The sequence below is a fragment of the Myxine glutinosa genome, chromosome 12, assembly GCF_964187855.1.
Source record: "Myxine glutinosa chromosome 12, kmMyxGlut1.1, whole genome shotgun sequence".
NCBI lineage: Eukaryota > Metazoa > Chordata > Myxini > Myxiniformes > Myxinidae > Myxine > Myxine glutinosa.
In genome coordinates this window covers 93,997,057-94,024,769 of record NC_136272.1, presented here as the reverse complement: position 1 = coordinate 94,024,769, position 27,713 = coordinate 93,997,057, and the positions used below count along the sequence as shown (strand labels likewise).

Sequence of the window (27,713 nt, the reverse complement as noted above, 5' to 3'; positions counted from 1 at the left end):
TGTCCAGTCGGTCTTTTCGGAGAGACATAGTAAGAGTGTGAGATTTGTCAGGATTGAAAGACATGTTCCACTTGTTTGACCAGTCTGTGATTTTGTCCAGGTCTGCAGAGAGTGAGAAGGCTGCTCACTGCCGATCTGAGGGATGAGTAATGTAGTGGCAGAGAGTGGAGTTATCAGTAAAGAGATAGAGAGGATTTTCCAGAGAGTCAGAGAGATCATTGATGAAGACCAGAAAAAGCACAGGGCCCAGAACACTGCCTTGGGGAATTCCAGCCTGAACAGGCAGGGGGGATGAGAGAAACCCATTCAGGGCCACACGTTGATTACGACTAGAGAGGAAGTCTGCAAGCCAAGCGTGGAGATTTCCATGGATACCATAGGAGGAGAGTTTGGTGAGCAGAGCTAGGTGCCAGACCGTATCCAAGGCACGTGATATGTCAAGGGAGACGGCTCATTTCCTGTTTAGCATTGAGGACCTCCATCCATTGTTGAGACAGCAGAAGCAGCATGTCCAGAGTAGAGTGACCTGGTTTGAAACCAAATTGATGATCAGATATCAAGCCATTTGAGAAGAGGAAAGATTTCATATCCGAAGCAATGACGCATTCCATGACTTTGCTGATAATTGGGAGAAGGCTGATTGGTCTGTAGTTGCAAGGATTTGTTTTTGCATCTTTTTTGTGTAAAGCGGTGATGTTGGCTGATGGCAGATGACCTTGAGCAAAAGAGAGGGTGAAGAGAACAGAGAGAGGGAGTGAAAGAGCGGCAGGATTTTAGGACCCGTGGGCTGATGCCGTCAGGTCCAGTTGCAGAATCAGAGTCGAGGAAAGGAGGAAAGGACACAGAGTCCAGGAGCAACTGGGTACGGTGGGTACAGAGAGGGATGGGTTTGGGACACAATATTTAGAGGCAAACAGAGTTGAGGCATTCAGCTTTTTCACATGCGGAGTCAGCTGTGTAGCCGTTTGAGGTAAGGGAGGGGATGGAGGGGGAACAAACACCAGAAACAGATTTGACCAGACGCCACCAGGATTTGGAAGAGGGAGACAGGCTTGAGAGTTCGGTCTTGAGAGTGGAGAGGTATTGTTTCCTCGCTCTCCTGAGGGTGGACCCACACTTGTTTCGGGCTTTGTGTAAGGAAATGAGATTTCCTTCCGTTTGATTTGCTTTCCAGAAGGCGAAGGCAAGTTGTTTCTGGGCAACAGCCTCACCACAAGATTCCGTGTACCATGGACGGGAGGAAGGGTATGACAACTGAAGACGAGATGGGATAAATCTGTGCACGAGAGAGAGCAATTTACTTTGGAAGAATTCCCAGGATGAGTTGATGTCAGAGGCGGTAGAGATGGGAGACCAGTCCAGATGATTGATGGCTCCTTGAAGACCGTGCCAGTTGGCCCGAGTGAAATGCCAGACTCGTCGACGCTGAGGAGGCTCTCTGAGAATGGCCAGAGAGATATCCACTTTAACAAGCACATGATCAGAAGAACCGATTGCAGCAGAAGAGCAGCAGACATTTGCAGGGAAGTTCGTGATAACCAAGTCTAGAAGAGAAGATGCTCCGTTGACTGAGATCCGGGTCAGGAAATTGACAGATTGTGTCTGTCCCAGTGAGTTGCAGAATTCCCTTGCTGAGGAGCCATGGCTGGTGAGAGAGGTACCCACACCCAGCCAACTGGCATGGTGACAATTGAAATCACCACATATGCGGAAGAGAGTTGGGATGAGTAGATAGAAGTTGGTCCATATTATCACAGCGAGATGTAGATGGAGTCATCACTGTTTGGTGGATGGTACAACACACATATGAACAAAAGGTGGGAGTGAAGGGGAAGCCATAGTCAGAGGTATTCCTGGGGGTGAGGTGGAGAGAGGGCACTGCAGGGCGAGTGAGGAAGAGTTTTTGATAAAGATAGCAACCCCACCTCCAGGACGAGGCTCAGGTCTATCATACCAGAGGAGGGAGTAACCTGGGAGAGATATTAAGGAATCGGAGACATCCTGAAGGAGGAAAGTTTCTGTTTAGCAGATCAAGTCTGGTTTGTCAGAAGCAACCTGTATGGAGAGATAAGTCAAGTTTGAGCGAAGGCCCCGGGTGTTTGAGGTGCATACCGTTAAGCATCGGATACAGAACAGGGGGGGGGGGGGGGAGGAGGAGGGGAGGAGTAGGGTAAGAGGAGGAAGAGGTAGGGAGAGCTGTTGAAAGTGTGTCAGAAATTTGAATTCGGAATAGCTTGGAGAAAGGGAAGGATGGGGTGGACAAAAGGTTTGATGGTGATTGGGTGAGGCACAGTGATGTGTTATTTGAGGGGGGGGGGGGGGGGCAAGAGCGAGGCAGAAGGTTGGGGGAGATGGAGGTGAGAGTTGGAAGGGGGAAGAAGCGGGAAGGACGCTTTGAGGAGGGATGGGTTATGGGGAAGATTTGGAGGGAAGGGGTGAGTGGATTTTAGAAAGTGTGCGATTAATGGGAAACGAACATTTATTGCAAAACGAGTTTTTTGTGACCTTCGAGTCAGAGATACGTTTAAGGACGCTGGAGGGGGGTTGGGGGGGGGGGGGGGGGGTGGAGTGCAGGTGAGTTTAGGGAATGTAGGAAAGAGGAACTGTAAGAGATGGAATTTTTATTTGAAATGAATAGATTTGGTGAGCAAGTCAATACTTTATCTGTATATACTTTTTACATGGATTACAAGTACATGGACAAAGTATATATACAGATAAAGTATACTTTCACATGAATTACAAGTGCATGGACAAACTAAATATACAAATAAAGTATACTTCTTACATGGATTTACAAGTACATGGACAAAGTATATATACAGATAAAGTATACTTTCACATGAATTACAAGTGCATGGACAAACTAAATATACAAATAAAGTATACTTTTTACATGAATTACAAGTACATGGACAAACTAAATATGCAGATACAGTATACTTTCACATGAATTACAAGTGCATGGACAAACTAAATATACAAATAACGTATACTTTTCTACATGAATTACAAGTACATGGACAAACTAAATATACAAATAAAGTATACTTTTTTTTTTTTACATGAATTACAAGTACATGGACAAACTAAATATACAAATAAAGTATACTTTTTATTACAAGTACATGGACAAACTAAATATACAAATAAAGTATACTTTTTTTTCATGAATTACAAGTACATGGACAAACTAAATATACAAATAAAGTATACTTTTTTTTTTTACATGAATTACAAGTACATGGACAAACTAAATATACAAATAATGTATACTTTTTTTTACATGAATTACAAGTACATGGACAAACTAAATATACAAATAAAGTATACTTTCACATGAATTACAAGTACATGGACAAACTAAATCAACAGACAGTATACTTTTTCATAAATTACAAGTGCATGGACAAACTAAATATACAGATACAGTATACTTTCACATGAATTACAAGTGCATGGACAAACTAAATATACGAATAACGTATACTTTTTTTTACATGAATTACAAGTACATGGACAAACTAAATATACAAATAAAGTATACTTTCACATGAATTACAAGTACGTGGACAAACTAAATATACAGATAAAGTATACTTTCACATGGATTACAAGTGCATGGACAAACGAAATATACAGATAAAGTATACTTTCACATGGATTACAAGTGCATGGACAAACTAAATATACAGATACAGTGTACTTTTTACATGGATTACAAGTACATCGACAAACTATATATACAGATTAAGTATACTTTTTCGTAAATTACAAGTACATGGACAAACTAAATATACAGATAAAGTATACTTTTACATGAATTACAAGTGCATGGACAAACTAAATATACAGATAAAGGATACTTTTACATGAATTACAAGTGCATGGACAAACTAAATATACAGATAAAGTATACTTTTACATGAATTACAAGTGCATAGACAAACTAAATATCCAAATAATGGAATTTTTTTTTTTACATGAATTACAAGTACATGGACAAACTAAATATCCAAATAAAGTATACTTTTACATGAATTACAAGTACATGGACAAACTAGATATACAGATAAAGTATACTTTTACATGAATTACAAGTACATGGACAAACTAGATATACAGATAAAGTATACCTTTACATTTACATGAATTACAAGTTGCAAACCAAATATTATGCAGACTACTCAGGAGTATCCCTAAACAAGCCAATCCTGTATATGTAACATTCTTGAGCCACAATGTTCATCACACAGGACTTGCAATGGTACCCTACAATTTGTTTTCAGCAAGAGCACTATTATCCAAGATAATGGTTCATGGAATGGATTCCTCTGCAGTGACAAACAGGATATCTTGGCCGTGACGTCACCATCCGGCCAGCTGCTTTGGATCAAAACAGGAGATTGGTGTTAATGCTATAGGGTGCCTCTTTGATGGTGCGCACGCGCACCATTCTCCAGTACCTTGAACATGAAACGAATGAGACACGAAGGTGCTCTGCGTCCGGTGCTGAATACGTACTCGATAAGAATGAATTATTAATCAATGTCGACTTCGAAGTATCGCATCTTTATATGATCTCCAATCGATGACTCGCCAAACAAACCCTCGTGGATTCGATGCAACGGTTATTTATGGATCGTCCTTATGGACCGTCAATCGCAACGAGGCAATATTTGGAGTTTATGATCCGGTCCAGGGTGTTCACCCAAGGGTCCACTCTTTTGGCAAGGAACGTAAAAATGAAAACGTCAGAAAGGGAATACGAGATCTATTTTCAGACAGGACAGCCGGCTTAATTGCGCACTCCACGTACAGTGTGTACAATGCATATTAGTGATATTACTGTATACTGTATATCGATATTGTATTTTATAATGAGCGATCATTTTTGTTACAAAGGACCCGCTTTGCTCGTGCTGTGCAGGTAGCGGAGTGCGCTGGTGGTGGTGGTGGTTGTGGTTGTTTCCGTTTTAAAAATGAATTCGGGTCCCACCAATAAATGGACCGGACGGGCGATGCAATAACACACAGCGCTGGAAGGAAGACGATAAGGAAAGGGAGGAGCGGCACATGCGAGGAGGAAAGCGGGGAGGGTGAGGGACTGAGGGATGTAATGCGGAGGGGGTAACCGGTGCGGGGGGAGTGACCGGTGCGGGGGGAGTGACCGGTGCGGGGGGAGTGACCGGTGCGGGGGGAGTGACCGGTGCGGGGGGAGTGACCGGTGCGGGGGGAGTGACCGGTGCGGGGGGAGTGACCGGTGCGGAGGGAGTAACCGGTGCGGGGGGGATAACCGGTGCGGGTGTGCAGCGAACTGGAGACGGTGCTCAGTCGGAGCAATGCCGACCCGCAAGCGCGCTCCTTCGTGTCCCGTGGCTCCGAGGAAGCGTCGGGTCCGTCGGCGCGGGTCCTGTTGAGATCCCGGCGAGTCGGGGACGAGCGCCGGCGGACATGCCTCCGGCCACGGAGAACGCTGGGGTCGCGGGGCTGCGGCGCGTTCGCTCGGCGGCGAGCGTGGCCGGGAGGACGGGCAGGGAGCGCGGCCGGACCTGGGACAGAAGGGAGCGCGACGGGCGGCGAGGGAGCGCCGTCGGGCCGACCGAGGGGGATGGAGACGGAGGTGCCGGACCCCCCGGCGGGGTGCTCTTTTACGTGAATCGCGGGGGGTTCCCGCTGGACGTGGCTACCTGGGAGCGGATGTGGACGCACGTGCTCTCCGTGCACCCCTCGGGGGTCACGGGGCTCTCTGGAATCCGGGACGCGGGACAACTCCCCCAGGTGCTGCGATCAGCCGGCTCGGGTTGAGGGATCGCTGTATGACGGGCGCAATTGGTCACGTGAGGGTCTCCCTGCTTGCTCATGGTTTATGAAATCCCATCGTCATAAGGTCATGTTTAACCCTTTCGTTTCCAAAACAATTTCTTTGTTCTCATCACGGGTTCTTTTCCTTTTCATTTTTCCACTTCCAATCGCAGAAATCCCCATTCCTTCCCTCCCCGCATTCCTCCAGCATTCCCAGCTCATTCTCAAAGGCGAACTGCTCGATGGTCTTCGTGCTCTTGGTGCATGATAGTAATTTGTAAATGATATGTCTGATCTTTTTTCCCATTGTCCAACATCTCAGACATCCAGCGGGACCCTGTTGTCCCCCTTCCTCGACAATTCCTTTAATCACAAACACAACATGGCCCATTTTGGACCAAATCGCGATTTATGCATCGCTCGAGTCCTCGTCGTTCATAGGTGTGCTTATGGATCCCGAGGAGACCATTGGACTGCGGACTCTTTGTGCTCAGACGCTTGTGGCGTGTAACGGGTCCCCAATGGCTGCGCAATTGGTCGCCATTCAAAAACCGAAGGAATGATGTACTAATCGTTTGGCTTTTGGGAGGGTCCGACACCACCGTCCCAAAACTCCTCAACCCCCGCCTCAACCCCTCGGGGACCATGCGTGTGTAAGGTGCAGAGGAGTGCAGTGGGGGTGCGGTGAGGAAGGGACATTTTGCCCAGCCCAAAGGGGGCAGCTGTCGGCTCCGAGCCACCAGGCTTGAATTACCGAAGCAATCCTGCAGCAGCTGTTCCTGAGGGCCGGGGTGGATGATCCCATGGCCTCCGGATCGTTTCGCAACTCGTTCTACTGGGAAGTGATGCGGATGCAGATTGAACATCATTCCGAGACAGAAATCATCACAACCTTTTTTTTTGTTTGTTTACAAAGTCAAGGCTCGTGGAAGAGCTCGGACACAGAGCGGATCAGGAGGTCAAGGGACAAAATAGAGGGAGACTTGGACAAATAAGGGATGAGGAGCCGGACAGGACAAGACGGATACAGAAGCAAACTTTCAGGAATGCATACATGGAAATTTGGAAAGAGGAGGGCCAGTGGGAGTGGAAGAGATAATTGTTTTGGAAGATGATCTGAGATTGCGATGAACAGCTGTCTTCATGACCTGGAGGGAAGGAGGAGATTGGAAAGAATTATTGATATCAACCATAAGGACATTTATCACAATGAGAAAGAAGAATATTCCCATTACGGAATACGATTTGGAATCCTCGAAATGTTTGGATCATCGAGTTCTGATGTTTGATGTTACAGATCATCGGTGCTGCCAAAGGAGTTTCTTGGAAAAGGTTTTTGCCTTTGCATTCCCCGCAGTAGTTCGAGCAGGAATTTATCATTTGTTCAGGGTGCCGGTGATAACCTGCTCTTCACAAAGGACATCGTGGGATCTTCAACGTCCACCAAATGATGTCGGCAGACGGGACGCCCGGTTTAACGTCCATTCCGAGGGACGGCACACATATTGATGCATCACCCTGCCTGAGAAACACCAGGATGAGAGTTTACAGCTTGGTCGGGATTCAAACTCGGGCTTAGATAGCTTCGAGGCGAGTGTGTGTACTTCTAGGCCATTAAAATTGATGACCGCCATCATGGGATTGGAGCAACCTGCAGTCATGTCCCAGACCACACAGACCATCCACCTCATCCATCATGCTTCTCAAAGTGTTTATGACCTTGTCTGTTTCTCACCCCCTTATCTGTTCCTTCCGTAGCTGGATCCCCCACCAGTTCCGACGTTTCGACCTTCCATGGCAATTCCTGACCGGCTGCTCGCAGTTCAGAACTACATGAAGGAACTACAGTATCCTGTAACGTGTAACATGCATGAACAGTGCGAACAGTAAACGGCACAACATGCTATCACGGAAATCTCTCATGTTTGTCTTAAGCCAAATCACCATGGACCCATAATTTGTGAATAATATTGAGGGAGTATACCAGTTGCCTATACACCGCCCAAATAAAGGTACGTGTCAGAAGAACGTGTTGCATGCTTCGAACAACGCCGCCCGAAGGGTGGGGACTCTGCTAGTTTGTGAATAATTTACTGATCATCAGTACATTTGACAATAACCAAGATCCTTTGTGCATTTAATTATTCATTCATTACCTGCGCCACCACAGGTGGATGGACGTTGTGTTTTCACCCCAGTCTGTCTGTGAACAGGATATCCCAAAAAAAGATTATGGATGGTTCGGAGGAAATTTGGTGGACAGGTCGGGTGTGAGACGTGGACGAAGGGATTCGATTTTGGTCAAGATCCGGATACGATCATTTCCGGATCTTGAGTAAACTTTTAAAGTGATTCTTCACCATTGAGAGATCGGGCCAAAAACGATGTAAAACACGATATCTCAAAAAGTTATGGACGAGTTATGACAAAACCTGCTGGATGAGATGGTTAGGTGACAATAACAAGCCGATTCGATTTTGGTTCAGGTCCGAATCCAGATCCGGCCTATCAGTGGATACAAAACATAAGCTGTTCAGCCTGGCGGAGGTATGCGCTCTACCGAGTGCTGTTCTAGATTATTTTTTATAGCGAGGTCAAAATCAGCTGAGAAGTGTAACACAGATGTCAAAATACAAAACTCTTTATTCACATATCAAATCAGTGTTTTATGAAAGTTTACTTACCCGGATAAGTTAATCAAGACTTGAAAAGATAGTTATGTAGCCACTTTTTCATAAAATTGAGCCTTTCCCTCCAGTTTCACAACTTACGTACATTATTTTTGAAGGACAAAAATTGGTTTTATTAAAATAAAAAAAAAAAATATGTGTGTATGTATATATTACTTTCTTTCGACTTAAGAACTATTTCAAGAAGTTTTACAACATTCAGAGGCATTTTGAGCAAGTTCAAGATGTTTTTGTACCTACGTACGTTATTTATTACTCCCGCCAGGGAGTAATGCATTCGATCGTGTGTGTGTGTGTGTGTATTCGTATGTTCGTGTGTTTGTGAACAAGATATCTGGAAAAGTTCTGAACGGATTTGGATGAAAGTTGGTGGGATGATTGCCCTTGGGATAACGAAGAATTGATTAGTTTTTGGTGAAGCTCAGGATATTATTCCCGATCCAGAAATTTTTTGAAGGATTTTTTTTACCATTGGAAGATTGGGCTCAGCAGCGGCCACCCACGGCGGGAGTATGCGCTCTACTGAGTGGCGTTCTAGTTCGCATGTTACTTCATCTGGCAGACACCACAGCAGATTGAACTAGAACGCCACTCAGTAGAGTGCATACTCCCGCCATGGGTCAAGTTGAAGCCCTATCTTCCAATGGTAAAAAATCCTTCAAAAAATTCCTGGATCGGGAATAATATCCTGAGCTTCACCAAAAACTAATCAATTGTTCCTTATCCCGAGTGCAATCATCCCACCAACTTTCATCCAAATCCGTTCAGAACTTTTCCAGATATCCTGTTCACAAACACACGAACACACGAACATACGAACAAAAACTGACGATGTGGTACACAATACACATGTGGGGCAAAATTTAGATTTCCAGGAAGCAGGTTGGTCACCTTTTCCTCGGCAGGCAGGAGATATTCGCATAAGTTGTGCACGTTATATTTATTGACGAACAGAGTAGAACTTTTCTTCAAACCGTTGACTTTCGATAATAAATGGAAAAATGTGATATTCCTGCAAAATAACCTTCTCCTGTGGTTGATGCCAATTCCTTATCACGATACGGTTTTCTTCCTGAAAAAAAAACAGTGGGGTCATGAACAGTATAATATTGATGGACGTACTATCGTGCTCAAGTGCACTTTTCAAGATATTGTTTCTTTCATTTAGAGGAGGTTTCAGATGAATATGATGTCTGTAGGTAGCTTTGGAAACATACCTCCCACAATTACATACACATCATCACTTGAATTGAATGGAAAGGTCCATAAGCAATTACATGGTGGGTTACAAAAAGCTATTGCCTCTTTGTCTATTACGTTAAAGCATACCATCATAATTTGGACAATTTCTTCAGTAGATACTAATTTAAAGGGGAACTTACAAATGGCCAACACTTATTACACCTTAGTCGATTTTGACTCAGGTGCAGTATTCGGAAATGTTGGACAGAAATGACTGGTTAGGTGTTTGTTGTCACCCATTTTTAAGTTAAGCTTATTGACCCTTTTTGGTGGCAAAAAAATTCTGAAACCACAGGTACACGGTGAACTGGCTTGGGACCTCAATGGAACATTACTCGGATATACCTGACAGGTCATTTTCTTTTCAACAATTGGAATCCCTCAACGATTTAAGAAGGGAAGAACCAAATCAAAATGGCGCTGTCCTGCTCCAACTGCTGGTGCCACAATCTCAAATTTTCAGATTTAGTTTATTGCGCATTGAAAGCTGACACGTGATACATCTTGCTAATGTTGTCGAAGCTGCTCGACCAAAAAGTTATTTTTGTTTAAGCCATTTTATTTCCAACCCGACTTGTTGTCCTCAATGTGTAGATACAACCACACCGGGACACAGTTCTTCGAGATACGCAAGAACAGGCCCGTCGCAGGGTAAGTGACTGAGGCCCTGGATCCTCTCCCACCTTCTTCATATTCTACAAGTAAAGATCCCGTCAAAAATGATGGGCTTTTTTTTTTTTTTGTATACAAGATCGAGGCTCGTGAAAGAGCGAAGAAGCTGGAACAGGTTATTGGACGGTGCGGTCTTGCGATCATGACAAAGTCTGAAGCCTCAGCCTAGTGTCAGGTGTGCTTATATCTTCTTTATTAGACATCCTAGTGACGTAAAATAACACTCGCGTTGCACATCACGTGCAGAGAATTTCACCTCCCTTTGCCTTGTATTTATTATTATTCCCCCCCCCCCCAAAAAAGAAGCTTCTGTACACCGCCCTTGAGGCTTGGTTTGCAAGCCACTGTCTACAGTTCCAATAGAAGAGACATAATAAGTCTTTCATGTAAAATGTTTTTCCGAGTTTGTTTTATCCTCAAAAATAGACCGTAGCGAACACACATTCATGTTAAAAGATTTGGATTATTTGGAAATTTTCGAAATTACTGTTCCTGTTTTTCCACCAACTGTCATCAAACGAAATATGAGGAACTTCGACACAGGAATAGGCCATTTGGCCCATCATGTATCAACACCACACTTTCGCTCTATCAACAACACATTAATTCAATTTCATCACTTTATTTACTTAATTTCACTGAGAGTAGGGGAGGGTAAGAGAAGTGGTGGTGGAAGGTAGGGAGGTACATACAAGGATATCACCAGGGTGTTTTTTTAGTGAGGGTCCATTGGGGGTAGGGGATGGAATGGGTTGTCGGTTGAGGAATGAACAAACACCGACAGCACATTCACCTTCTGATGAGACCCTCAACCAAACAACAGGCATTTTAAGGCCATTTTCCCTGCGAGAGCGGAGGTTAGCCTTGCGGGCCACATGACAATCTTCTCCATCTTCATCATTTGTCTTCCTCTCTCTCATCGATACTCCACACATCCACAGAACCATTCGCATTTCCACCCTTTACAGCCTTCATTGCTGCTCTACGTTCATTACCCAATACCCATGTCTCACTCCCATAAAGCATAACACTTCCCACACATACAGCATACACCTTTCCCTTCAGCTTCAACGACACTCCCCTCCTCATCAGCACGCCACTCAGTTCCCGAAACTTCTTCCATGCACATCTCACTCCAGCAACCGTTGCCGAGTCTGATCCACCTTCTCCATTCAGCATGTCTCCGAGGTAGCAAAATGTTTTCACACCTTCCAGCTTCACGCCATCTCCAAGATCCAACTCAACATTTCCTGCATCCGCAGCTCCCTCTGTGCACACCTTACACTTGAATGTAGCTGCCACACTGGTTGATGACCCTCTCAGACCACTACCACTACATTTTTGATGAACCCACTCAGCGCACATTGTACATTGAATGGAGTTCACTCCGACACCCTTCCTGCACACAGCACATGGCCACTTCCCAGTTCTTTCCACCTCACCACATGCTTTACCACTTGCCATCACCTTTATTCACCTTCAGACCATTTGCCTCCATACATTTCTTCCACTTGTTCATCTTCTCCTTCAGTCCATCCATACTCTCCCCAATCAACACCAGATAATTTGCATACAACAACTCCCACGGTAAACCCTCCTTTACGTTCCGAGCCCACACCTCCATCACAGCTACAAATAGTAGTGGATGTAGTACCGACCCCTGATGCACTCCCACCTTTACCTCAAACTCACCACTGTTCCCGTCCTTCATCCTTACAGCTGTGCGCGCTCTCTCGTACATTGCCATCACTACTATGATCAACCATTCCTCCACTCCTAACTTCCTCAATGCCCATGTCACTACTTCGTGTGGAACCCTATCGAATGCTTTCTCCTGATCAACAAACCCAAGAAACAACTTCTTCCTCTTCTCCATGTACTTCTCCTGCAACTGCCTTACAATAAAAAGCACATCTGTCGTTCCTCTTCCTGGCATAAATCCAAACTGTATTTCGTTGATCTTCACTTTCTTCCTTATCCTCTTCTCCAACACCCTTTCCAATACCTTAATTCCATGCTCCAATAACTTACCGCTCTATACGAGCCACAGTCCAGAGGGTCACCTTTCCCCTTGTATAGAGGGACAAGGGGACTCAGTTCCCAATCCACTGGAATGCGGCCTTCTTTCACCACCAGATTACAGATCTCTGTCATTCTCTTCACACCCCAACTTCCTGCTGCATTCAACATATATCCCACAACTCCCGCCGGCCCTCCCGCTTTTCTACTGTTCATTGCTTTTATCGCTTCCTCAACTTCCTTCTCTGTTATCTTCTCTGCCGGTCCTAAAACTGGGTTACTCTCTATGTTGCCATCCCATTCATTCTCTGCATTCAACAGCATTTCCATATATCTCTTCCATCTTCCTTTAATTCCATCTGGGTCCACAACGATTTGTCCCACTTCATCCTTCAAGCAACTCACCCCCATCACATCGCACCTCTCTTTCGCTATCTGCTTTGCAATCTTGAATACCGCTCTCTCACCCTCTTCCAAATCCAGGCGTTCTCCGAACATTTTCCTACATGCTTCCTGCGCCTTTGCTACCTCTTTCTTTGCAGCCTTCTTGGCTGCCTTATAACTTTCATTGCCTGCTTTTTCTGCCCCCGTACCCTTCGCCTTCTGCCATTCCTTGAACTTCTTCCTCTTCTCGTCAATCCTCTTTCCAAATTCGTCATCCCACCACCATGTTTCCGAGTGCCTTTAGTCCATCCTCACCAACGGCTACCAACAGACTATCTTTCATTGACATCCAACAACTTTCAAGCTCAACCACATCATCCTCTACCATACTCACCATAAGCCTCTCTTTTAATGCCTCCCTCACTGTCGCCTCTTTCAACATCCACACCTTCATTCTCGGTTGATACCTCACCCGCAGAGCTCTCCTCGCACCTTTCACCCTTATGTCGCAGACAACCAAGTGGTGCTGTGAAACAGCCTCCTCCCCCGGGATCACCTTTGAGTCCCGGAGGTGCCCCCTATCTCGCCTACACACCATCAGGTAGTCAATGGTTGTCATCGACCCACCTGACGTGCATGTAACAAGCTCATTGTCTGCTTTCTGGAACTGAGTATTACAAATCAACAAATCAGCTCCATCAGCAAACTCCAAAATCCTTTCACCTTCTCCTTTCCTCACACCATATCCGTAACCCCCATGAACTCCCTCAAAACCGTCCATACTCCTTCCCACGTGTCCATTTAGGTCTCCTCCTTACACAACAACTTCCTCATCTTTCACGTTTTCCATCAGCTTCTCTATTGCACACCAGAACCTGGCCTTCTCTTCATCGCTCCGACCGACCTGCGGAGCATATGCCGAGATGACATTCACCAAGAGCTTTCCAGCTTTCCATCATTTTCACCATCATCAACCTTTCACTCACTCGAGTCACACTCACCATACTGTCTACACACTCCTCAGAAAACAGGACACCAACACCATTCATGCCTTCTGGGCACCCTTGCCACACAAACTTGTATTTCTGTCCCTGCCTACCCTTCACCATTCTCACAACACTTCCCTTCCATCTCGTCTCCTGCACACAACATATGTCCATTCTTCTTCTGACCAATGCTTTCACCACTTCTCCTGATCTCCCTGTCATTGTCCCTACATTCCATGTTCCAAATCTCAGAAACCGATCTCCACTTCGGGCATCAGACGTTTCGTCGTCATAAATGGAGTGATTTCCACCCTTGCTTCGATCGGGTTCCCTACCTTGAGTTTTGACGAGAGGGAGTGGGGTCCCCCACGGGGTACTTCGGGCTGTACCCTGCCCATATGTAGTTGTAATTGTCATGGTTCCCTTTTTGAGGCGATGTTTTAGGGCCGGATGCCCTTCCTGACGCCAACCCTTTTAGTCGCCTCTTACAACATGCAAGGATACGGTGTACCTATTCTAAACCGGGGTACACACCTGGATGAGATCCTCATAGACATCAGAATTACTAGATATGTACACAACCACCTATCCATACAATCAGCTACCTAACAGTCCTACCAGTGTCCATTTTTTAAATGGGATATAAGGCTCGTAGTGGAGCTGCCACAAACACGGATATACAGAAAAATGCACAAGACAACAAAGCACTGCTGGACGAGACAAACAGCCACTGAGCTAGGTGGAAGTGCTGTCACTTCTCTGGGCACTCTAAGTACCAGCGACGCCACAAAAATGGTGCCACCTTTCTCAAGGAGGAATTTACCCCTGCCCCCCACCCTTCCTCCTCATGGATGCCAACCTATTTCATTTTTATTTTGTATACAAGATCTAACCCCCGCTAAACCCCCGCTCTAGCAGGGAAAATGGCCTTAAAATGCCTGTTGTTGTGTGTGTATACAAGATCGAGGCTCGTGTAAGAGCTAGCACATTAAACACACACTCGCACACAAAACACAAAAAACATAAACGGACACATCTATATACTATATCTATCTATAATTCCAGCAATCTCTGTGTGTGTGTGTGTGTGTGTCTGTGTGTCTGTGTGTGTGTTTGTTTGTTTGTCTGTGACCGCTGTTTCTCGACAACCACGGGTCCGATATACTTTAAACTTGCCAGGTATATTGCTGGGGACCCGAGGATGTGCCTTTTCAAGGTTTCATATTAATCGGAGAAGTAGTTACCGAACTATGTCCAAAAAACGATTCAACCAATCAGAGAGCAGCGAGCTATCACGTGTGCCGAACGTGGCGAACAGACTCTGCCTCGGACGGCACATTTGAGAGCGTATTCATTTATTTCACGTTGGAAAACTATGTTGCCGTTAAACTATGTTTTAAAACTAATTAAAACTAATTTGCGATTCATCGTAACTGCGATTTGCGACCTTCCGGACAGTGAAGACTGCACTTCCGGCAGCCAATCACAGAACGCGTTATTGCGTAGGCGTGGCCGATGTGAGAGCGAGCCGAGCCGAGCGCGTGCGCCATTACGGTTCGTAATTCGATTTCTTCCGGAGAAAATAATAATTTCTCGATTTCTTATGCGCATTATTTCTCCCAATTCAGTCAGAGCGAAGGGCGGAAACGAAGAGCGTTGTTTTTTTTGTTTACGGGCGTACGGGCGTACGGGCGGGGTAGAGCGTACGGGTAGCGTTTTTTTTTTTTTTTTGGCAAGGAACGGGCACCCACGTACGGGCATGCCCTAGTATATATAAAACACAGTTTGTGTGTGTGTGTAATGTTACCGGTAGACTCCTAAACGGAGAGGCTCACGTACTTGATATTTGGCACAGACATGGCCATTGAGCCTGGGAAGAACATGGCCGACCTAAAAATTTATTTCATAATGTTTTTTTTACCATATTGTTACCTCAGCGCATTTCAGCGAGGAATATTTGACCGGTGGCAGAGCAGCGCGCTGATTCGCTCAGAGCAATCACGTGATGTTCCTTGCCGCCATTAACTCAGTTACGCGTTCGCACGTATTTCAGAGCGAAAAGCGATTGCGTTTTTTCACATTTCAGCGAGGAACATTGCCATTCACACCACATAGGTTTTGGTAATGTCAGAGTTTACGGGCGTAAACTGGATAGGTGGTTGTAATGTCGGAGTTTACGGGCGTAAACTGGATAGGTGGTTGTAATGTCGGAGTTTACGGGCGTAAACTCGATAGGTGGTTGTAATGTCGGAGTTTACGGGCGTAAACTGGATAGGTGGCTGCCTTCAAACCAACTGCCTTGACGAATGCTTTGTCGAGTCTTACAGGTAGAGCAGTACCATGTCTTCCCGTTTGATACATCACCACGAGTAATAAAACCACAATGGACATTACATCGAGGGCAAATACAATAATTCTTGATGAGTCTGCGACGTGCACACCACTTAATAATGTCAAGTATTAGAGCCAAAGAAGTGATATTATGATTAATAGGGGGAGGCAGCGCGCTGATTCGCTCACATTGATGACGATCACGTGATGACGTGATCACGACTGATGTTCGTGACGCGATCACGTGATGTTCCTTGCCGCCATAAACTCACAGCAAGTAGCATAGATTTTAGCATGATTTAGCATAGATAGTAGCATGTTTCACATAGATTTTTTTTCAGCGAGGAATATTATACACGGATTCTGACCGGTGGCAGAGCAGCGCGCTGATTCGCTCAGAGCGATCACGTGATGTTCCATCCCCGCCGCCAGTTGGCTTCACTTTTCACGGAGTATGAGCGTTCTATATATTTTCAATTCAGTGCGCCCGACTCGCTCACGTACTTGATTTGTGGCATAGACATGGCCATTGGGCCTTCACGGTGTAATTTGTGCGAGGCTTTTGTCCGAGTGAGCTTGAGTCGAGAGGGCGAATGTACGGGTTGGGAATGTATGGTTCTCCCTTCCCCCACCCGGCAACGCCGGTACTGGAGGGCGTCACAGGATCGGTGAGTCTCCAAAATCCGCTTCGTGCTGTTGCGAAGATTCAGGACGATGTCGCGATTGTTGTGCTGCTCTCCGACCATGAGAACTGCAACGTCATTGTTGACTGGCCCTCCCCTTCCCCCTCCACCCTACCCTTCTCCCCTCCCCCTTCCCCTCCCCCTTTCCCTCCCTCTCCTCCCCCTCCCCTCCCCCCCTCTTCTCCACTCCCCCCCCTCTCCTCCCCTCCCCTCCCTTTCCCCCTCCCCTCCCCCGCCCGGCAATGCCGGGTACTTCTGCTAATAAAACAATAAAGGGAGGGGAGACAACATGGGGAGAGAGAGGGAAGCACACAAGCACAACATTTGAGAGCAGGGGCATTGGGAGATCTGTGGAAGGGAGGAGGGCGGGGATACACGGTATAAAAAAAATTGACACTACTAGGAATTTCAGGAATGAAGTCGGAAATTGAAAGAGGTGGATTTGGGGTGAATTAACGGGGGTAGAAAAGATCAAGGTTTTGGATCGGGGAAGATAAGAGATGGTGGTGAACAGCTGTTTCAAAGACCTGGAGGAAGGAGTGGGATTGAAGAAAGTGAGGGAGTTTGTTCCAGAGGTGGGGAAAAAAGGAATGAAAGAGTGAAGGTGAGCAGAGATAAATATGAATAAAAGAGTGTAGGTGAGCAGTCTTGTTTTTGGTAGTTTCACCAGAAGAGGGTTGCTGGCAGTTGTTTGTTGCACAAACAACCATGTGAACTGGACACGGGATTGTCCGTGCTGAATTGAAATGCTGAAATGCTTGAGTTGAAATGCTGAATGGCAAGTAAGGAAGCAGCCAATTAGGTATGAAAAAAAACAAAAGAAGCAATTGAAAACATTTTGACAATCGCCATTTGCACCTGTAAATTCCCTCTCCTCAATCTTCCAACTTCTTTCCTTTTCCCTCACCTGCCCCTCCCCTCTCCATTTTTTGTTTCATTCCTCAATGTTTACTCCACTCCATGTAAGTAAAATGTAGATGGCCCATTATTCCTGTTATATTTGCTCACAGGCTGTCGTTACAGATGCTAAAAGAAGTTTGGCTGCAATTTCAGAATGATACCTTCAAATCCGAAAATAATATTCCCAAAATAAAAAGTCCGTCGCTTTTGAAGCTTTGCCACCTTTACTAGGATTAGTAGGCTGGCAGGATAGCCTGGAAGTACGCATACTCATGCCTCAGCTGTCCAGCCTGGGTTTGAATCCCAAATCCAGCTAGAAAATCCAATCCTGGTGTTTGACACGCAGAGCGAGGGAAGTCCAAGGGAAGGACGTTGAGGTGGAGGATCCGTCTCCCAGAACTTGTCCGAGGTAGACGTTTACGATCCTCCAGTGTCTTTCACAAAGAGTAGGCGATTTATCGCCGGGATCCTGAACAAATTACAAATTCCTGCCAATTTCAGTTGAACGTCTGGGTTGGTCACCCGACTTCCCTTCCCACCGACTTCCCTTCCCACCCGACTTCCCTTTCCACCGACTTCCCTTCCCACCCGACTTCCCTTCCCACCGACTTCCCTTCCCACCCGACTTCCCTTCCCACCCGACTTCCCTTCCCACCGACTTCCCTTCCCACCCGACTTCCCTTCCCACCGACTTCCCTTCCCACCCGACTTCCCTTCCCACCCGACTTCCCTTCCCACCGACTTCCCTTCCCACCCGACTTCCCTTTCCACCGACTTCCCTTCCCACCCGACTTCCCTTCCCACCGACTTCCCTTTCCACCGACTTCCCTTCCCACCCGACTTCCCTTCCCACCGACTTCCCTTCCCACCCGACTTCCCTTCCCACCCGACTTCCCTGCCCACCCGACTTCCCTTCCCACCGACTTCCCTTCCCACCCGACTTCCCTTCCCACCCGACTTCCCTGCCCACCCGACTTCCCTTCCCACCGACTTCCCTTCCCACCCGACTTCCCTTCCCACCGACTTCCCTTCCCACCGACTTCCTTTCCCACCGACTTCCCTTCCCACCGACTTCCCTTCCCACCCGACTTCCCTTCCCACCGACTTCCCTTCCCACCCGACTTCCCTTCCCACCGACTTCCCTTCCCACCCGACTTCCCTTCCCACCGACTTCCCTTCCCACCCGACTTCCCTTCCCACTCGACTTCCCTTCCCACCGACTTCCCTTCCCACCCGACTTCCCTTCCCACCCGACTTCCCTTCCCAAAAACATTCCCACCCGACTCCGCAAGGTGGGAACAATTGCAGCCATTAAAGAAAACTAGATATTTACAAAATCACAGTTAGCTGTGGTTCTTCAAGTCCGTATCGGTTACTACATATAAATCATTTTGCTTACACGAATCGCTCGTACATGTGGAATAACAGTGTGTTTTACTGTGCTGTGTTTCAGCCTGATGGAAACAGCACGTGAAATGATTCGCGAGTCCCTGCCCATCAAATGCCTGGAAGCAGTCATCCTGGGAATGTATCCTTGAAAATGACGTCATGACTCGGAAGATTTATTTCCTGCTGATACTGCATTGGACAACGGGTTGGTTGTGCTCATCAAAATTCTTTGGGTTTCTTTCAGCGGCTGCTCCAGTGACATTACCAAAGCAAAAACCTTGTTTTCGCGACTTTTGGGGGCCGAGCTATGACCACTTCGTTAAGATAGAATAGTCTTCAATCCTCATAACCTGACGGCCCAGTATCCTTGCTCCTTCCCTGGGCTACGTGCCAAAGCGGAGTCCGTCCTTTGCCCATTGCCGTCTATAGACTCGGACGTGGATCGTTTACAAAATAATAAAATAAATAAAGACCCTCGAGGGACATTTCTTTTTGAAACTTCAGCTGTTTCCAAAGTTTTCGAAAAGCGAGCCAAACTTCAACAAACGAACTGCAGATTTGAAATCCTCAAAAAACCCCAAGGGCCTTAAGCTATGAACTTAAGGCATTCTTCAAGTATAGGGCAATGATGTCATTGTCTGGAACTTCCTTGCCAAAGTCTCGTACCTATTCCCGACGACTGACAACCAAACGTTTGCGAACGAGGCACTTTGGAGGCTTTGCTTTCTGTCTGGAAACGGACAAAAGCACTGAGCTCATTCCAAATTTGATTCGGATTTAACTGTTGTTGTTTCAATTCACGTCATTGGATCGACGACGTCAATAAGCGAGAATCAACCTCAGGGTAATTGACCAAGGAATACAACGTGAATATTTAAAAGTACGACACAAGTAAGACGAATCGGTCTTCTTTTGTTTGAACTGTGGCAAATCACAACTTTGGTGAAACCGGCCCTTCCAATCTTAATGGAAAAGTCCATGTCACGTGACTGCCGATGCCTCAAAAGACGAAAGCACGAAATAAGTGCTTTTACATTTCTTTTCAGTCATCTATATAGGCTACCGAGGGTTCCAGAAAGATTTCCATGTAGTGCAAGTGACCCGGACAAAGTAACAGGCGACAGGCAAGGGCAGTCGCCGATGTGGCCAGGGTATGGCATGGAATGTGGCCAGGAGGTCGGCACACAACGTAGTCTGGTGAAAGACATCATGGGATCTATGAAGACTACCTAGAAATGCTAGCAGATGAGATGCTCGGCTTAACGTCCCTTCAGAGGGGTCTGAAGCACTAGTATGACAGTGCGTAGTCGAGTTGGGACGTTAAGCCAAACAAGACAACTCACAGGCAAGTTTGCTGGATAAATAAATAAGAAGACGTCATGCGGAGCACGATACTTGCAAAATCTGCCCTCCCCCCCAAAGGTTTCCATGAATACAACAAATTGTCAATTTCATCAAGATTAAAATTGACGATCTAGTTCAAAGCTCGGGTCAATAGGATGAAAAGTGTCGATTTTTCAGATGAAAAATGATGAAATTGGACGGTTGACCTTGAGTTGACCTTTGACCTATAAAAAAAAAGTTAGTTTCCCTATTTAGTGACTCAATATGTAAATGCTGTTCAAGTTTCAAGCCAATCGGATGAAAATTGAGGATTTTTGAAACTTGGTCTATGTTGACCTTTTGGCCGATGTTGACCTCAAAAAAATACTTGGGGATTGAATTCAGTGACCAGATATGCAAGTCCTCTTCAAATTTCAAGTCAATCAGATGAAAATTGAGGATTTTAGAAATTTGGCCTATGTTGACCTTTTGGCCTATGTTCACCTAAAATATAATTTGTGGTTGAATTCAGTGACCAGATATGCAGATGCTCTTCAAATTTCCAGTCAATCAGATGAAAATGTAGGATTTTAGAAATTTGGTCTATGTTGACCTTTTGGCTTATGTTGACCGCAAAAATACTTGGTGGTTGAATTCAGTGACCAGATATGCAAATGCTCTTCAAATTTCGTCAATCGGAGGAAAATTGAGGATTTTAGAAATTTGGCCTATGTTGACCTTTTGGCCTATGTTCACCTAAAATATAATTTGTGGTTGAATTCAGTGACCAGATAGGCAAATGCTCTTCAAATTTCCAGTCAATCGGATTAAAATTGAGGATTTTAGAAATTCGGCCGATGTTGACCTCAAATATACTTGGGGATTGAATTCAGTGACCAGATATGCAAGTCCTCTTCAAATTTCAAGTCAATCAGATGAAAATTGAGGATTTTAGAAATTTGGCCTATGTTGACCTTTTGGCCTATGTTCACCTAAAATATAATTTGTGGTTGAATTCAGTGACCAGATATGCAGATGCTCTTCAAATTTCCAGTCAATCAGATGAAAATGTAGGATTTTAGAAATTTGGTCGATGTTGACCTTTTGGCTTATGTTGACCGCAAAAATACTTGGTGGTTGAATTCAGTGACCAGATATGCAAATGCTCTTCAAATTTCGTCAATCGGAGGAAAATTGAGGATTTTAGAAATTTGGCCTATGTTGACCTTTTGGCCTATGTTCACCTAAAATATAATTTGTGGTTGAATTCATTGACCAGATAGGCAAATGCTCTTCAAATTTCCAGTCAATCGGATTAAAATTGAGGATTTTAGAAATTCGGCCGATGTTGACCTCAAATATACTTGGTGGTTGAATTCAGTGACCAGATATGCAAGTCCTCTTCAAATTTAAAGTCAATCAGATGAAAATTGAGGATTTTAGAAATTCGGCCGATGTTGACCTTTTGGCCTATGTTGACCTCAAAAATACTTGGTGGTTGAATTCAGTGACCAGATATGCAAATGCTCTTCAAATTTCGTCAATCAGAGGAAAATTGAGGATTTTAGAAATTCGGCCTATGTTGACCTCAAAAATACTTGGTGGTTTAATTCAGTGATCAGATATGAAAGTCCTCTTCAAATTTCAAGTCAATCAGATGAAAATTGAGGATTTTAGAAATTTGGCAAAGTTGGTGACCTTTGGCCAATGTTGACCTTTTGACCGTTTGACTCCAAAAACAATAGGCTTCTTGCTGATGACCAACTCTACCATTTAGTGGTTTCGTGACGATCGGTTTAGAATTGTGACCTGTCGGCCGGTCACAAACAAACAGACAAATAGACAAACAGACAGACAGAACCACAAACGCAATCGACCAATATACTTGAAAAATCTTCGCTTTTGCAAGTAATAAAAGGAGGATTATATTAAAGCATTTTCTGTTTCTCATTATACTGCTTGAATAAGCTGTTGTGACCGACTGAGTCTGTCCGCATGCTGGTCTTAACCTCGAAACACATCCATCACACAAAGACACCATCCGACGCCCATGTATCAGATGTTTGGGTAATTGGCTCCATTTGGATTGAATAATTGGCCACAATCTTCAGACACAGGATTCACCACCTATAAAATGTACTTTTAATTGATCCAGTGGCCTACTGATGTTAAATGCTTCCATCATGGAGGATAACAAGATAGTAGCACCTCCTCAAGCCTCGACAGTGTATGCAAAAAGAAAAGTATGAGGGGCTGTCGTTTTTAGATCTTTTGAGTGAGATATCTTGTGGTCATTCTTAACCTCCAACATTGGACCGCAGCTACCTCACCAATGGGCTCACTGCAGTCGAACGCTTTCCACTCAGCTTCAAGTCTCAATTTCAGGGCCGATGCTTCCGACACGTGGTCCTTGGGGTGTACCACGCCGGCCGTTTTGGGGCGCTGGGTCTCAGCCGTCGTTCAGACCTGATGCACAAACCGCTTGCATTTCGGTCACTGACCGACCTTGTGCTCAACTTCCAGGTGCCTCGACAGTTATCTTAAGTTCAACAAATTTGTCTTCCAGATATTTCAGGAAGTGGTACATCATAAAAATTGTATTGTTAATTATTAATATTTTAAAATATTTAAATATTATATTAATTATTATTTAATTTTATTAATAATTATTTTTATTAATATAATATTTTATTAATATTTTATATTAATATCTATCTATAATTCCACTAATCTCTGTCTGTGTGTGTGTGTGTATGCGACCGCTGTTTCTCGACAACTACCGGTCCGATATACTTGAAACTTGCCAGGTATATTGCTGGGGACCCGAGGATGTGCCTTTTCAAGGTTTCATATTAATCGGACAAGTAGTTACCGAGCTATGTCCAAAAAACGATTCAACCAATCAGAGAGCAGCGAGCTATCACGTGTGCCGAACGTGCCGAACAGACTCTGCCTCGGACGGCACATTTGAGAGCGTATTCATTTATTTCACGTTGGCAAACTATGTTGGCGTTAAACTATGTTTTAAAACTAATTAAAACTACTTTGCGATTCATCGTAACTGCGATTCGTAACTGCCGTTCGCTTTGGCTTTGCGAATGGACCAAACCATTTCATGTAAATAGAGGGGGGGGATTGTCACCGTACTCGCAAGCCGTTCGCTTTGGACCAAACCATTTCATGTAAATAGAGGGGGGGGATATAATTTTAGATATAGATATAGTACGGGCATGCCCTAGTTTATATTAATGCGGGCAAGGGGGTTAACAAGGAGAGATGCAGAAAATAGGGCAAAATGGAGAAGATTGCCATGGGGACCGCAAGGCTAACCCCCGCACTAGCAGGGAAAATGGCCTTAAAATGCATGTTGTTGTTGTATTAATATTTATATTATATATTTTTATATTTATATTATATATATTTCTATTTTAATTATATAATTTATATTCATATTATATATATTTATATTAATATATTTTCATATTAATATTTTAAAATATTTAAATATTATTAATTATTATTTAATTTTATTAATTATTATTTTTATTAATATAATATTTTATTAATATTTATATTAATGTGGGCAAGGGGGTTAACAAGGGGAGACGTAGAAAATAGGGCAAAATGGAGAAGATTGCCATGGGGACCGCAAGGCTAACCCCCGCACTAGCAGGGAAAATGGCCTTAAAATGCATGTTGTTGGTATATTAATATTTATATTATATATTTTTATATTTATATTTTAATTATATAATTTATATTATATATATTTATATTAATATATTTTAATATTAATATTTTATTAATAATTATGAATATTTAATTTAATTAATATTTATTTTCTTAAAATTTTATTTAATTATTAATATTATTAATATTTATTATATTAATTATTTAAAATACTATTTAATTATTAATTCATATTAAATAGTTAATTAATAAATGTTAATTGCATTGTTAATCACTTAGGGTGCCTTCACATACACGGATTATTCTTACGAGTCCTTACGGATCGCCAACTCGTAGTCAATCGCAAGCATCCGTAAATAACGGAAGATGATTTTTGACATGTCAAAAGTTGTTGCGAGTTGTGACGAGTTATCTACGGATACCAGCGAGTTATTTACGGATGCTTGTGATTGACTACGAGTTGGCGATCCGTAAGGACTCGTAAGAATAATCCGTGTATGTGAAGGTTGCATAAAGGAGATAATTTCGAATAATCAAAATGATATTATTAAAGGATTGGAACATAGAGAAGTCTTGTATGCTTTCTCACTACAATCGTTCTCTGTTGTACCACAGGCTGCATACGAAGGTTACCTCCATGCAGTAGTACGTGTGAAAGTGGGCATGGCGGTGACCCATGACCATAACAGTTTTGAGACAATCGCATGGGAGCACCTGAGTTTGAATCCCATGCGACTATCGCCAGAGGAACTAAGAAGCCGATTCGATCGGCACGGCAGAGACCTGCGCATCAAGGTACGTGGGAAAGATGAACCCTCGTTGGGAGTGGGTCTCCCAATGCACATTCTCTTGAAAGCCATGTCGTATCGGAAAACATTAACGAGATGGATCACTTCAGAGTTAAAAGCCAAATAAAACTTCCATCATCGATCCTGTTAGTGTAAGAAAAAAGGTGTTTTCCAAGACCATTCTGCTTGACACTTGCTTCCACTTCATGCCTGTTTCTAATGCTACCCCATCTTTTGATCCCCTGCAGATGAGAAAGGGCATTTTGGGTTGGCCATCACCCTGCCGGGACAAACCACGAGGAAAGTCTGTGTCACCCCACCGTACCCTGTCCGACAACCCGAGCAGGTCCAGTCGTGAAGACATCTCGTGAGTTCCCGAGGAAAACAACCTCACGGCCCCCACCCTTTCTCTCTTTTATAACTTTTTAAGGAACTTTCTTTAATGAAAAACAAGAGAATTTAAAAAAAGCAAATGGTCACTTTTATTTAGCCGTATGATCAAAAATAAAGGAGATAGCGGGTCGTTTGGACCGATTGAGTCAATTCGCACCCTCGACTGTTGAAGTTCGCACCCTCGACTGTTGAAGTTCGCACCCTCGACTGATAGTGAAGAACACTATTTCTCCATAAGATTGGAAAAAAAATATGTGAGATGGTTAGTAATTTTTTTTGGGACAAAGAGGATACAAACCCATTTCTTTGTATCGCACATTTCTGGTTAATAACCCTTTTTAAATTTTGAAATTGTACCATTAACAGCAGTAAATGTTGTTTAGTGTCTGGCAAGAAATCTGACAAGGAAGGCAAACCAGCTTCTGTTTTTAAATGTAACGATGAGGAAACGAGGATGAGCTGATGAGGGGTTTCACTGTACTGTTTGAAAAAACTTACAGGAGAAGCTCGGGACCCTCAACGGACCCCGAGGCAACGATTCCCCCTGACCCACCCTCTCAATGCCCCTGGCTGCCTGCTTGGTGGCCAGAAGCCATTTGGGTAGACCTAAACCTAGCAGACTAGGTCTCGGTCCATGCCTTCCAGTTCATTTCAAAATTGTGGAAGTAGACTCTAATACCCAATGTGGCTGGAAGAACCACCTTTTTATTAAAAACAATGGGTAAATTCAACCACCCCAAACTCGTATAGAAAGTGCATCCATTTTAAAGCGGTGAAGCCGCTTCCATATTTGGCTATGTCCTTCCTTCCATACTTCCATAAAAAATGAAGAAGAAACTTTCTAACCCACTGTGTTTAATTCCAAAGCATTCTAAAGGGTAATTCTTAAGGGCAATTCTCGAGGGTTCAAAAGGGTAATTCTAATGGGTTTCATTTGTGTCTAGGCTTTGTCTATTTCATATTTAAAATGCCAAACTGAGCCGCTTCCTTTGGACACGGGTGCAATTTTTCAAGACATAATTCAATGATTCTGAAAGCAACTTCTCTTGCCTTTCAGGTTTTCTCCGGGAGGAAAAAAGTCTTTGGTCTCCATTACACTCTCACAAAGCGGTCGCTTTTCCCGCGTGTGAACCTGCACCTTCTGAAGTCTACACTTTGTGAAGGGTGGTGGGATAACTCTCAACTATGACATTTAACCGATCAGTAGCTCTTTATGCAACAGATTGTGCGATGGATAAGAGACTGAGGAAACCCCTTTTCATAGGGATCCAGTTTGCTGCAGGAGGACGTGACAGTTTGAATCATGCACGTGATGGTAGAGACACGCCCTTATATAGGGAAGTAGCCATGAGGTCTCAAATGAGGACTGCGTGAAAACTTTCTTCCTGATACTTCAAATGACGTTGACAGGCACAGATAAGATGCATGCTAGGAAGATACCGTGAGATTGCAATGTCCCATGTAAGTGTATGTGCCAAAGGCATATCCAAGATGGTATGCTCATTGATTGCAAAAACGTGGAAATGTAGTGCATGTTCCAGGTGTGTGTATTTTAAAAGGGAATGGAAGGTAACCTCCCATTCAGCAAAGTTGGTAGCAGGAACTAGTGCATGAGGGATTGTGTCATGCCTAGTTTTCACCAGCAGGTATTAAACTAGTTCAGGCCAGAAATGTTTCGAGCTCGAACCAAACTCCATTAACCGGAAGCCTAAACTGGAATAAACTGGCAGGTGGTTCGGAAGGAGAGTTAGATGGTTCGTAACCAGAACGCGATTCAGGCGAATAAAGAAACGGCAAGTGAGGCTCGGACTAGTTCGGAACTCGTTGGTGGAGACAAAGGCATTTTTGGGTTGGGCATGTTTAAATGTCTTAGAAGGGATATTGCAAACAGTTGTACTCGTTCCAAGGAAAGTTATTTGTATGTGACAAACATTTTCATAAACAACGCAATGTAGCACGGTTGAGGTTTTTTATTTTTTAAATGCACAGGGAACTTTGTTTATACTACGTGCACACCTAAAGTGGTTCTCGGTTCTTCCTTCCCACCCCTTCACCCCCTCAAAAAAAAAAAAAAAAAAAAAGGATTTATCATTCAAAAGCGTCGAGTACAGGAAACTCAAGCTGGTACAAAAAGACGGTTTTAAAATGCAGTTCATGCAACGATCTGCTAAATATTGGAAAATGCATTAATAAAAAAACCAACACCGTTTCACCGTCTCTGGTGTACCAGCATCGGATCCTCATGGACATTTTTCTTGTTGTGGTTAATGATGGTTCTGATCAGTAACCACCAAAATAAGACTTTTAAATTAAAAGACTAGAAAGAAGAAATGAAACTAGAACAGCACTCAATAGAGCGCAAACCTCCGCCAGACTGAACAGTTTACGTTTTGTATCCCACTGTTAGGCCGGATCCGG

At 44.2% G+C, this 27,713-nt stretch overlaps 2 protein-coding genes across 5 annotated transcripts in view; one reads left to right on the top strand and one right to left on the bottom strand.

Moving 5' to 3' along the window:
* Positions 1–5,259: 5,259 nt before the first annotated feature.
* Positions 5,260–27,504, top strand: LOC137437618 (tubulinyl-Tyr carboxypeptidase 2). The gene is made up of 8 exons (XM_078766099.1): positions 5,260–5,781; positions 7,564–7,652; positions 10,332–10,388; positions 19,166–19,240; positions 22,746–22,947; positions 24,730–24,909; positions 25,151–25,269; positions 26,353–27,504. The coding sequence occupies exons 1-8, from the start codon at positions 5,455–5,457 to the stop codon at positions 26,423–26,425; spliced, it is 1,122 nt and encodes a 373-aa protein (XP_078622225.1). The 5' UTR covers positions 5,260–5,454; the 3' UTR covers positions 26,426–27,504.
* The window catches only part of LOC137437617 (protein angel homolog 2), a 58,953-nt gene continuing 40,662 nt past the window's right edge, over positions 9,423–27,713 (bottom strand). For 3 of the 4 annotated variants that reach the window (XM_078766094.1, XM_078766093.1, XM_078766098.1), the window contains one exon: positions 9,448–9,567. In XM_078766094.1, coding sequence (XP_078622220.1) covers positions 9,549–9,567 — 19 coding nt within the window. In that variant the 3' untranslated portion in view covers positions 9,448–9,548. Of the gene's footprint in view, positions 9,568–27,713 lie in introns of all 4 variants that reach the window. The other variant, XM_068132091.2, reaches the window with a different exon arrangement.

Bases quoted from the DNA above. Each gene is read 5' to 3' on its own strand.
- LOC137437618 (XM_078766099.1), top strand. From the start codon at position 5,455: ATGCCTCCGGCCACGGAGAACGCTGGGGTCGCGGGGCTGCGGCGCGTT. The intron at 10,389-19,165 runs GTAAGTGACTGA...GCTGTGTTTCAG, and splicing joins AAGAACAGGCCCGTCGCAGG to CCTGATGGAAACAGCACGTG. The intron at 25,270-26,352 runs GTGAGTTCCCGA...CTTGCCTTTCAG, and splicing joins TCCAGTCGTGAAGACATCTC to GTTTTCTCCGGGAGGAAAAA.